This window comes from Rhinolophus hipposideros (genome assembly GCF_964194185.1).
Source record: "Rhinolophus hipposideros genome assembly, contig: SUPER_9_unloc_1, whole genome shotgun sequence".
NCBI classification, from domain to species: domain Eukaryota; kingdom Metazoa; phylum Chordata; class Mammalia; order Chiroptera; family Rhinolophidae; genus Rhinolophus; species Rhinolophus hipposideros.
Window position 1 is genome coordinate 511,744 of NW_027669497.1, and position 12,068 is coordinate 523,811.

Consider the following 12,068-nt stretch of genomic DNA (forward strand, 5'->3'; position numbering starts at 1 on the left):
GGTGGACCAATGACATAGATGTATCTTCCAGCTGGTGTCTTTCAGTCACAGTAGCCAGGGCTAAGCAATTTCATTAGACAGTCATGCCCATCAAGGGAAACAGAAGATTGTTCTGATGGTCCTTCTTGTGGCCAAAGAAACTTTGAAAAAAAATTTTTGTCTAGACTTCTTGTCAATTAAGTCACATTATGTTGCTAACATAGTTTTCATATGAGTGACATGATAATGTGTTGATAAGGAGTCTTACATGAATTTGAGTTCCATGAGTTGTCACATCACAGCTTTATAGAGAAATCTATTATATTAAGGTATCAAAAATTGAAAAATTGGGGATTTGTGGTCAAGATAGCAGAGTAGGTAAATGCCATGCTTGCCTCCTCTCACGACCACATCAAAATTACAACTAAACTACAGAACAATCATCACTGAGCATCACCTGAAGTCAAGCTCAACCAAACTCGTCCTACCTCTAGGGACATACAGAAGAAGTCACGTCGAGACTGGTAGGAGGAGCAGAAAAACAGAACGAGCTGATGCCAGACCCTTGTGCGACTGTCAGAAGTCTAGAGGGATATCTTGCTTGTCGAGGTCCACTAGGGGTGTGAGAGGTCCCAGCTCCACACCAGGCATCCTAGCCCAGGATTCCAATGCTAGAGAGAGATGTCCCCATAGCTTCTGGCTGTGGAAACCACTGGTCATTCTGGTTGGGTGAGATAAAAGGATGGCTAGAGTCCCAGTTGATTCTTTTATAGGGCTTGGAATGGGCTTACTAACTGACAGATTCATTTGCCCTGAACTCTAACACTGGGCAGTAGTTCAGGGATATAAGGGGGGGAACTAAGTTTTTTGCCTTTAGGGTGATGGCTGGAAGGGAGCTTTCTCCCACACAGAGGTGCTTGTAGAATCCATTGTTTCTGTACTGATCCATCACCCGTCGCAGTGTGAGACATAGATGGCCGCCATCTCTTGAGTCTACATCAACCTGGCTAACACTGTCCACCCCACCCTGGTGATTCCCTGAGAACCTGCCCCACCCAACTTGAGAGCCAACCCAAGCTTCTTCCAGTGACTTTTCCAAAAAAAAAACATCCTGTCTTGGCTCATGCTGCAGACTTGCCTAAAATCTCTCAAAGGTTCACAAAACCTAAACAAGCGTTATGTGGCCTCAGCTGTCCTTTACTTCTTGCTGTGTAGACCCAAGATGGCACTAATGGAAGCTGGCTGTGGTTCATAACTGGACTCTTGAGGCACCTCCAAAGCCGGTGCAGGTGGCAGCCATCTGCATCCTGCTTTGTGGTCAAGCTAGGTGGCCCTCTGCAGGACACAGGCTGCGGCTGAACTAGGCCTGTGGCCGGGCCACTTCTAGGAGTCCCTAGGGCTGACATACCTGGTGGCCATCTTTGGACAGAGCAGGAGCATCACCGCTCTGGTGCCTCCCAGAAAGACACAACCAAAGTGTACACAGGGCAGACACCAGTGCCCTGCTACAGCAAATCCTGCTCTATAGAGGCAGCCCGTGCCAAAACAGCTCCTCCACTGTAGTCGTGGTCAGTCCTCACAACCAATCAGCCTGAGGATCAATACCTCCCATTGACATACAAAGAGCAACAGAGGCTGCACTACAACAGGAGAGCACAGAGAACTCACACAAGGGGCACACCTGCAGCACCCGGCTCTGGTTAACAAGTAGACTGTGCCATGGGGCCCCACAGGACACCTACTATCTAAGGCCACTCAAATACTCCTGGGAGACACAGCCGTCCTACCTCATACACAGAAACGATCACAAGGAAGAAGCCAACATGGGGAGTCAAAGAAACATGCCAAATAAAAGAACAGAACAAACTTCCAGAAAAATATTGAGCAAGATAGAGACAAGCAATCCATCAGATGCAGAGTTCAAAACACTGGTTATTAGGCTGCTCAGGGACCTCAAGAAGAACTTCCACTAAGACATAGGAAACATAAAAATGAAGAGAGAAAACATAAAAATGAACCAGTCATAAGTAAAGAATAAAATAACTGAAAAAGCGAATGTCTTAGAGGGAATGAAAACTGACTAGATGAAGCAGAGAATCGAATGAGTGATTTAGAAGATACGGTAGCAGAGAATACCCAGTCAGAACAGCAAAAAGAATCCAAAATATGAGGACAGTTTAAGGGACCTCTGAGAATGTCAAGCATACCAACATTATCATATGGGGTACTACGAGAAGAAGAAATGAAGGAATTCGAAATGTACTTGATAATGACTGATAACTTCCCTAACTTGGTAAAGGAAATGGACATATAAGCCCAGAATTTCAAAGAAGATGAGCCCAAACAGGCCCATACCAAGAATACGTCATAATTAAAATGCCAAAGTTTATAGGCAAATAAAGACTTTAAAACAGCAAGAAAAAAGCAGTTAGTAACCTGTAAAGGAGCACCCATAAGACTAGCAGGTGATTTCTCAAGAGCAACTTTGTAGGCCAGAAGGGATTGGCACAAAATATTCAAAGTGATGAAAGACATGCCTACAACTAAGATTTCTTTACCCAGCAAAGCTATAATTTAGTATCATAGGACAGATCAAGAGCTTTCAGGAGGAAAAAAAAAAAAACTGAAGGAGTTCATCAGTACCAAACCAGTATTACAAGGAATATTAGAGGGACTTCTTTAAAAGGAACAAAAAAGGAAGAACAAAAATATCAATCATAAAATAGCAGTAACTACATATCTATGCACAATTACTTTATGTGTAAATAGATTAAATTCTCCAATCAAAACACAGGGTGGCTGAAAGGATAAGAAAATAAGATCCTTACATATGCTCCCTACAACAGACTTGCTTCAGATCAAAAGACACAGAGACTGAAAATAAAGGGATATTTCATGAAAACAAAATAAAATTTAAAAAGCTGTGGGAGCAATACTTATATCACACAATATAGACTTTTAAACAAAGGCTATCACAAGAGTTGAAGAATGACCCAGATATCCCACTTCAGAGTATTTATCCAAAGAAACCAAAAAATGCCAATTCGAGGCGACGTGTACATCAATATGTTCACTGCAGGATTCTTTACAATGGCCAAGATGTGCATGCAGCCTATCAATGGATGAATGGATAAAGAAGAGATGATACATGTATGCAATGGAATATTGCTTGGCCACAGAAGGAAATGGGCTCTGGCCATCTGTGGCGGTGTGGATGGACCTGGAGAGTACAGTGCTGAGTGGAGTGTGTCAGACCGAGAAAGATGCACTGTGATTGTGCTTCTAAGTGGGATTTAAGAACAGAACAAACAAACAGAAAAATGTTCATACATACAAAGAACATTTTGTTGGTTGCCAGCTGGAAGGGGGTTTGTGAAGTGGGTTAAAAGGGGAGAGATTAAAAAGTACAAATTGGTTGTTACAAAGTAGTCATGGGGATCCAGGGTATAGTATAAGGCATGTATTAATGATATTGCAATAACAACACATGGCATCAGATGAGTACTAGATAATTTAGGGTGATAGATGGGAGAGGAGTTAGGAGCAGGGCGGAAAAGGTGAAGGGGTTAAAAAGTACAAATTGGTAGTTACTAAATAGTCATGGGGATGTAATGTAAAGCATAGGGAATATAGTTAATACTATGACAATAACTATGTATAGTGCCAGGTGGGTACTGGATGAGTCAGGGGAATCACTTTGTTAAATTACTTAAATTCTAACCACTATGCTGTACACCTAAAATTAATATAAAATAATATTGAATGTCAAAAAATAGAAAAATTTGTAAGCACACCCACAACTGATTAAGCTTATACCAAAATAATGAGGGACGATAGGTTCCTAGGGGAAGTAATTAGGATCTCGACAGAATTATCAGCCACCATAAGGTCTACCCTGTAAATCAAAAGTTTAATTACGACAGGTTTCAACGAATTCGATCAATAGCCCCCAAGGTGAGAGAGTACCTGGGTTAAGATATTTGATTCACACAATGTGAGAGGAAGCATCTGGACTGGGAAGAAAGGATAGCTCCAACTGACTTAAGCTGTCAAACAAGATGGTGGAGTGTACTTGCAAAAGGAATTTCAGAACACTTCCATAGGTCAGGTCAGGTCCCAAGGAATAGGAAGTTATTCAATAGAGCAAACAAAAATGGAAAGGCGAATAGTAGATAATGTGAACCTTATGAAAAAACTTATGCATTCTGAGAGAAAAATAGGACAAAGTATGCTGGTCAACATCCTAAGGGTGAGGAGCTGCCAAGATCTGAAAATAACGCTATGTTCGTAGTAACAGTGATAAGAATCCCCATGAAATGTACCAGATGAGCTGATCCACAGCAAGTCATGGTTTATGAGTGTGTGGTTGAGGGACACTGTCTATGAGGAGCTCGAGGGGAAAAAGGAAAGTACAGATGACCTCAGTAAAGGGGTCAAGGCTGCCACTGTAGATGAGGGAATGTGGTTTGAAGCACTAGGATTTAAGGAGCTGAGAGCATTTAAAAAGAGGAATAGAAAAGGGTCAAGGCCTGCCCACCAGGACTGCTGTTTAGAGATGAGTGGGGCTGAGAAGACTATAGAAAGGGTGTGGGCATCCTTATCAGTTGCTGCTGAGAAGTAAAGCAGGACAAGGACTAAAAGAGATGACCCTGAAAAATGTTTTCGCGCAATTATAAGGACAGAAAGTCAGGCTCTCATGTAAAAGAAGAGAATAAGTGGCGAAAATATGGACCTGGGGATGAGACCACATATTAAAGAGGGTTAGAGTCTAAGGAGAAAAACAGGATGACAGAAAAAGTTACAGGAATCAAGAAAAAGTTATGTTTTTACATAATATAGAGAAGATAAACTTTAAAGAGAAAAATATTTACTAGAAAAGGAGAAATTGAAACCTATGGAAGAACGCTTACAGAGAATGAGAGTCTTCATCTGATGCTCATGTCAGATTATCACAATCTAAGGGGGACTGCACAGGAAGTTTTCAAAGATTATCATACGAAAATGTGATTCCATAAACCCTGTAAAATCTTGAAATGTTGATGAAAATGTCTCTGGGAGCATTTCTTGAAACTAAAATGTAAAGAGAACCACTATTTAAATCTATTCTTTAACACTTAGTATTTTTACATGTAAAAGCCTCTGTTTTTAAGAAAGTTTGGCAATTTAAATTCCAGGAAACCAATGATGACACTGCAAAATCCATTTCAGCTGCTTTAAGAAATGTCATTGTTTTTGAACTCTGTCCTTATTGGCATCAGGTCTACAACTACATTTTATACACCTGTGTACACATATTACTCATGAGCTCATGAGGAATCATATTTTAAAGAAAGAAGAGTGAGTCTCTAGATTTTTAAAATTAACTTTCTTTAAAAATGTTTTTCAAAGTCTGAGGATGAAAAGGAACAATTAAAGTACTATGAGAAGTTAGAATCTCTGCAATATAATATGAATCAACAAAAGAAGAAAAATGATGAATTAGAGACAGAGGTTACCAGGTAAGGTTTTAATATTTCAGATCATGTCAACCATTAATTACTATTTCATTATAATTCTCACTTTATGAAAACCTAAGTACAAATGTATTTCATACCTGTAATTTTCATAATTAAAAAAGCTATCCTACTTACAAATTTACATCAGAAACTCAGCATAGTCAAACTTGTGTGAATGCCAAAATATTATACCTACTTTTGAATGATTCCTAAAACTATAATGACCGTGTCTTTTGCATATACTGTCAACTGCACTCTTCCTGGTCTCCCTTGAATCTTTATTTCTGCAGGATGTCTGTGCTCTCTTTGGTAATCTTTCCTTCTTTTCGTAGTGTTCTTGCCTTCAGCATTCTAACAGTTTAATGTCTAAAAACCTATCTGTGGTATTGTTTAACAACATCAGAATTGTTATTGATTTGGCTTCTATGTTCTTTCTACTTTTTTGTCAGTTATAAAATATGTCATACATACCAAACCATATGTATAACTTAAAAAAGAATGAGATGAGTAATCATCTCACTCAAATAATAATGGAATCTTTCCCAACGTCTGGGAAGCCCGCACGTGGCTTGCTTTCTGTTTACTTGCTGCTTACTGAATGAAGTTCTTTCTCTGATTCTCCTCAGTGTTTTTTCTCCCATGTCACTGTCTTTCTCTGCATTGTTTTGTATTCTCATTTTGTTAACTTTGTGCTAGCAAAGATCTCTTCGTAAGACAGACTCGAAGAGACTGTGACACATTATCTCTCCAATTTCCTTTCTTCTAAAGCCCTGCCCCTTTCCTTTCCCCTCCACTCAGACTTCAGATTTTTCTTTCCGGTTTCTCTTTCTATTTTGAATGATCTCTTGTTGGTACGTACTTTCTTTTCTTCTGGTAGACTGTGGTCAGTAGGCACCGAATGGTATTTTGGCGTTTTTTCAAAACATCCACATATATTATACTTTTCTTCTTCACCTTGGATACTAATCTCTGGTTTATAGCTGATATTTAATATGTTTGATACTAACAATCTTAAGTGGATATTAATAATAGTTTAATTATAAGAACCTTACATTGTTACAATGTGAAGTCTGTATCATATGTATCACAATTGTTTTATGTTACTTACCTAAGATTATAATTTAATTAGTATGCTTTCAAACTCTTATACTGGAACAAATAGGAGAGGATCATAATTTATAGATTTGTTTATTTTGTATGATAGACATATCATCTCTTTAAATAATTCCTAAACATTTACTCTTAAAGAATTTGACTTACTCGTTTTCTACAATTCTGCAGACTGAAGACCCTCTTTCAGAATACAAGGATGCTACATGACAGTCAAAATGGAGAGGTTAGTTTCCTTGGAGATTTAGAACCCAATCAATCTGAAATGGATATTCAGATGGCTAGGTTAAAACAGAAGGTACTTTGTAATCCGTTTGGGACCCAGAAATCACTTAATTTGGGGAAATAGAAACCACTCAATGCTTTGAGCAGTACAATACTGATTTCTCTCTTAATTTTACAGACTCAAGCAGTGAAAAAGATAGCTTATTTTCTATATCATTTTTCTATAAAAGGGCATACTGTTACCTCTCCTATGTCTCAACCCTGGCTAGTGATCTAAAGCCAAGAAGGACACCGTTGCATGACCCCAAAGCACTGGCTCCAATCTTCATTGAGATATAATGAACATAGCATGCAGTTCCATCATTTAAAGTGTGCAGTGCAGTGGCTTTTAGTGTATTAAAAGCTTTATGCAGTCATCATCACAATCAGTTTTACAACATTTTCATCACCCTGGAAAGTATCTGTGTACTGTTAGCCTTCACCGTGTGCCAGTCTGCCCTTCCCACTCTTCCTAGCCCTAAGGAACCACTAGTGAACTCTCTGCTCCATATTGTGGTTTTGATGTAGTTTTTTCTGATGAATAATGATGCTGAGCAATCTTTTCCCATGCTTATTATCCATTTGTATAACTTTTTTGAAAAACTGTTGTTTCAATTCCTTTGCCCTTTTAAAATTGCACTGTCTCTTTCTTGTTGAATTGTAAGAGTTCTTTATATATCCTGGATACAAATCGCTTATCAGATATAGGATTTTCAAATATTTCTCCCTTTCATTAGCTTGCTTATTTAGTCTTTCAATGGTATCCTTTAAAGCACAGAAGCATTTTATTTTAATGGAGTCCAGTTAATCTATTTTTTTAAACACTCAATTACGAACTCTTTCATGAAGACGTATACCTATGCTTTCTTCTAAGCTTTTATAATTTTAGCTTTTACATTTTGAGATACTTTTTATATCTGGTATGATGTAGAGCTCTAATTTTTTCTTTTGCATGTGGATACCCAGTTGATCCAGTATCATTTGCTCAAAAGACTATTCACATCCAATTGGATTTTTTAGCACCCTTGTCAAAAATCACTCGGCTCTACATATGAGGTTAATTTCCGGATCCTTAATTTTGATTCATTGATCTATAGATCTGTCCTTACGCCATTACCAAATCAAATGTTATGAGAACGCTTCCCCAGTCATCTTGCATATTACCAGATGCCTTATGGAATAATAAAATGTCAATGTAGGGGAATATCTTTAATTCCACTTCTGTGGAGATGTTTTGCTTCTGGATGGAGACTGTGGCCCGCAGACCTTGGTGATCTTATGACATGATGGGATATTAGGCTTACAAAGTCGACTCATTCCTTTTGTTTTCTTCATTCAAAACATTAATCTTTAACCCAGTGCTTCCCTTTCCCTCCCATTTCCATCAAATGTCGGTAATTAGATCTGATACTTGGTGGACAACTTTCTTCATTTTGTCTATCTCCTAATCCATAGCCTCTTCCATAGATTTCACTGTCTAGGAAAGAGAAGATGAAACCTGGACCATCTGCTTTCCTCTTTAGAAATCTCTCTAATCCATCATCTTGCAATTGAAAAGTAGATTCTGTTTGACCCGGTTCTTTTCTGAAACACTGGTGCCAATCTTGTTCTTGGCATAGATCCTACATTCTCAGAAACACATTGAGATGCATAGTTGTACCTTTAGCTTCATATATAATTAATGGAATAAATATTTCATCCCATCCAAAGAAAACATTTCAAGAGTACAGCTGTTAAAATTCAGGAAGTAATTAATCAATCAGAAACAAATAATAGATTCGTGATGTGAATTGTAAAATGTCAAAGCCTTTTTATGTGATACGGAGAAGCATTTCAGTATAAGATTCAGAAGACATGGTCTTCCCTTTTCATACAAACAAGCTTGAAGTATGGTAAAGGAGAGATTGTATTTAAATAGTGCCAGAGGACACTATGATTGTTTTACTACTGAGATTAAAAATTATTCCATAATGCTCTCTATTTTCTCACCGAGGAAAAGGAAGTGAAGATTGAGTACTAGATTGATGAATAAATATTGAAAGCTGCCTATCTCTTTTAGAATTTTAGGGAATGGAAATCAGGAAAAAGGTTTGATTTTGGTTATTAACTGGCTATTTCTAGTTTTACAACTATCATACTAGAAATCATATGTCTCCTTGCCAGTCTTCCTTATCCTGTACGTTGAGGGAAGCTTCTAAAGATGCCTACCTGCCTAGCTGTCATTGAAGGGAACCCTTGAGAAACTTCTTATGCCTTTTTTGTATTCACTGCTTCTTCTCTTTAGCATTGTGTGTCATTAATAAGTCAATCTCCACATTACTTAGATTACACCATAAAGGAGACTAAAGGCATACCTCGGAGATATTGCAGATTTGGTTCCAACCACAGCAATACACTAGTAACCCAATAAAGTGAATCACAAGAATTGTGCATATAAATTTATTTTACACTAGTCTGTAGTCTATCAAGTGTGTGGTAACATTATGTCTAAATAAACAGTGTACATACCTTAATTAAAAAGTACTTCATTGCTAAACTGCCAAACATAATCCAACTTGGTCGGAAAAGTGGTATTCATACACTTGCTAAATGCATGATTGTCCAAAGCTTTCAATTTGTAAAACATAGTTGCAAAACAGAATACAGCAAAGTGCAATAAAAGAAGATAACTGTAATTAATAACTTATAAGTTACGTTTACTATTATCTCTTTTTTTAATCCAGAAGGTGTGGCTATTTTTTCCTTAACTCTCCAATGGAGTGGTTGAAATAAACAACAGTTATTTGACTCACAGATCCATACTTAAGAAGAGTGTGGCCAAGGCCATCTGTCTCCGTTCCCCTCAGCTTCAATTGGGGCAGCTCGATGGCTGGAGGCTGCAATCATTTGAAAGTTTGTACAGCAATGTGTCCGGTAGTTGGTGCCTACTGTTGGTCGGCTCTCTAGCTCGAGGAGACAGCAGGAACACCTACACCTGAACACCCGGCTCGCATTGTGGCCCGAGCCTCCCCACAACACGGGGCTGGATTCCAAGGTTCAGATCCTCAGAGACATAACCAACAGGAGCTGTGTTGCCCTTTGTGAAGGAGTCTTGGAATTCACACGAAATGTCTTTCAACATATTCTGTTCATTAGGAGCCAGTCACTAATGTTGACCCATATTCTAGTGGTTTTATGCAATGAATATTTCAAAATTTACGGACACATTTAAAAACCACCTTGATCTGTCCACTGGCCACAATTCTTTATATTCCCCACACATGGAAAATACACTCATCCCTACACAATACTCGCCACAAGTCTCAATTTAATGGCATCAGGCTCAGGTTTGAATCTAAGATTTTACCATCTTAGTCTGGTGCAAATGGGGATGAAGGGCCTGGGTTTTGGTTTCTAGGATAAAGCCCCTTGAGGACAATTCCTTTCAATATGAAAACATGAGAAAGGAAGAGACAAGTTATCTACCACCCACACACCCAACATTCTGCTCGACTGCTGAAGTTTCCCCTGCAGAAATAGAAAGTGGAAGGCACGTTAGTCCATAGCAATTCTGAAAAATACAGCCTGATGTGTGCTGTCCGTTCTTTGATTAGGACTTAGTCCTAATCATGCCAATGCTTCTCCATGGCCCTTGGCTGTCCCCTGTGAGCTCTTTGTTCTGTCCTTTTCATAAGAAATGACCTGTGCTTGCAGCTCTTCCCTCAGAGTCATTCCTCCACCCAAATGTCTAAGACCCACAAGCCTCCTCTTATTTTTCACTCTCTTGGTTTTTACTAGTCCAAGGTAACAAGGTGGTTTTTTGCTACTTGATTATCCTAAAAACTTGGAGTTGCGTGAGAGTTTATTGGGGTTCGTGCCATTAGAAAAGCCACCGTCATAAATTGTTTTGAGATAAGCTCTTGGGCTTCCTGTAGCTGTTGTAGGACCATGCCTATAAAATTATTTTCCTCTTAAGAGCCTTCCAGGAATTTAAGGCCCCACCTTAACTCTTTCGAAGTCTTGAGGAAGGCTTTACAGTCTTGTCCTCATCCGTAGATCATGTCTTCCTGGGAGCACAGCGAATTTGATCTTCACTCAGAAGCCATTTCTTCATTTTAGCATGATTTGACAACAGGGCATGTGGGAGAGGCTGTAATTGGGAAACACATTTGAACACAATAAGTCCTGGTTCCTTTACAGTTCACAGTCTTTTGTTAGCTCATGTATCTCATGGATGTTACTTGGTTACTTCACAGCAAAAGTCCCCTTTTATCCGGATTTCAGACTCATTTTCTTCACTAGCTGAGAAGTCTTTGTGGCCAGCCTCTTTAGGGGCCCGCAAGCCCCCAATAACCGTCTCTTGGAGGCTCTTGTGGGTGTCGTTCTCATTCTTCTCCACATCCTTTCGGGTTCCACCTACCTCCTGGTGGAAAGGCACTCCTACAGGTTTTAGATTGCTTTTCTTTGTGGCCTCACACCATTTTGAATATCAGTATCAATGCCAGTTGTTCATTGCTGCTCAAGAAACCAACTCAAAAGCTAGTGGCTCAAAACAGCATCTGTTTTGTTCACCAGTAATGCAGTTGAGTGAAGCTCAGTGAGACTAGCTCATTTCTGTTCCACTTGGCATCAGCTGCGTTGCCATGAAGCTGCGAATGAGAATCATCTAAAGGCTGTTACACACACGTGTAGCAGTTGAAGCGGGGTTTTGGCCGGGATGCCCACTGGGGCCGTCTCAGCGCGAACATCTGTAGGAGGCCTCACTGTGTGTCCTGGGCTTCTTCATCTGCACAACATGGTGGCTGGGTTCTCAGGGCGAGCTTCCCTGAGATACAGATGGAAGCTGTATCACATTTTCTGCCGCAGGCATAGCATTCTCACAGCAGTTCTGCCCTATTCCATGCACTAGAATCCAGTTACTTCCTAAGGCCAGCACATATTAAAAGGGAGGGAATTTCATGGAGAAATGTCAAGAATTTGTAGCCATGTTTTAAAAACACTACATCCATCCACTCACCTCATCTTACCAAATAAGCATTGTATCTAAGGAAAGTAGTTCTACGCAACTCAGTATCACTGAAATTCCAGCAGATTTGTTGTTGTTATTATTGCTGTTTAGGATGTTCTTGTATACTGTGGAAAGAGGATTACAAGATAGCATTATCGAATTAAGACACTTTTTTGTTGTTGAAAAAAATGTAGCGATCATCTCACTAAACATTCACAGTGTGAGATGTGATT

The 12,068-nt window shown here is 39.2% G+C and overlaps 1 protein-coding gene across 1 annotated transcript in view; it reads left to right on the forward strand.

Moving 5' to 3' along the window:
* LOC308502944 (uncharacterized protein) overlaps positions 1-12,068 on the forward strand; it is a 171,627-nt gene that overhangs the window by 104,247 nt on the left and 55,312 nt on the right. Inside the window, exons 31-32 of the mRNA XM_081080747.1 lie at positions 5,368-5,477; positions 6,756-6,810. Coding sequence (XP_080936873.1) covers positions 5,368-5,477; positions 6,756-6,810 — 165 coding nt within the window. The remainder of the gene's footprint in view (positions 1-5,367; positions 5,478-6,755; positions 6,811-12,068) is intronic.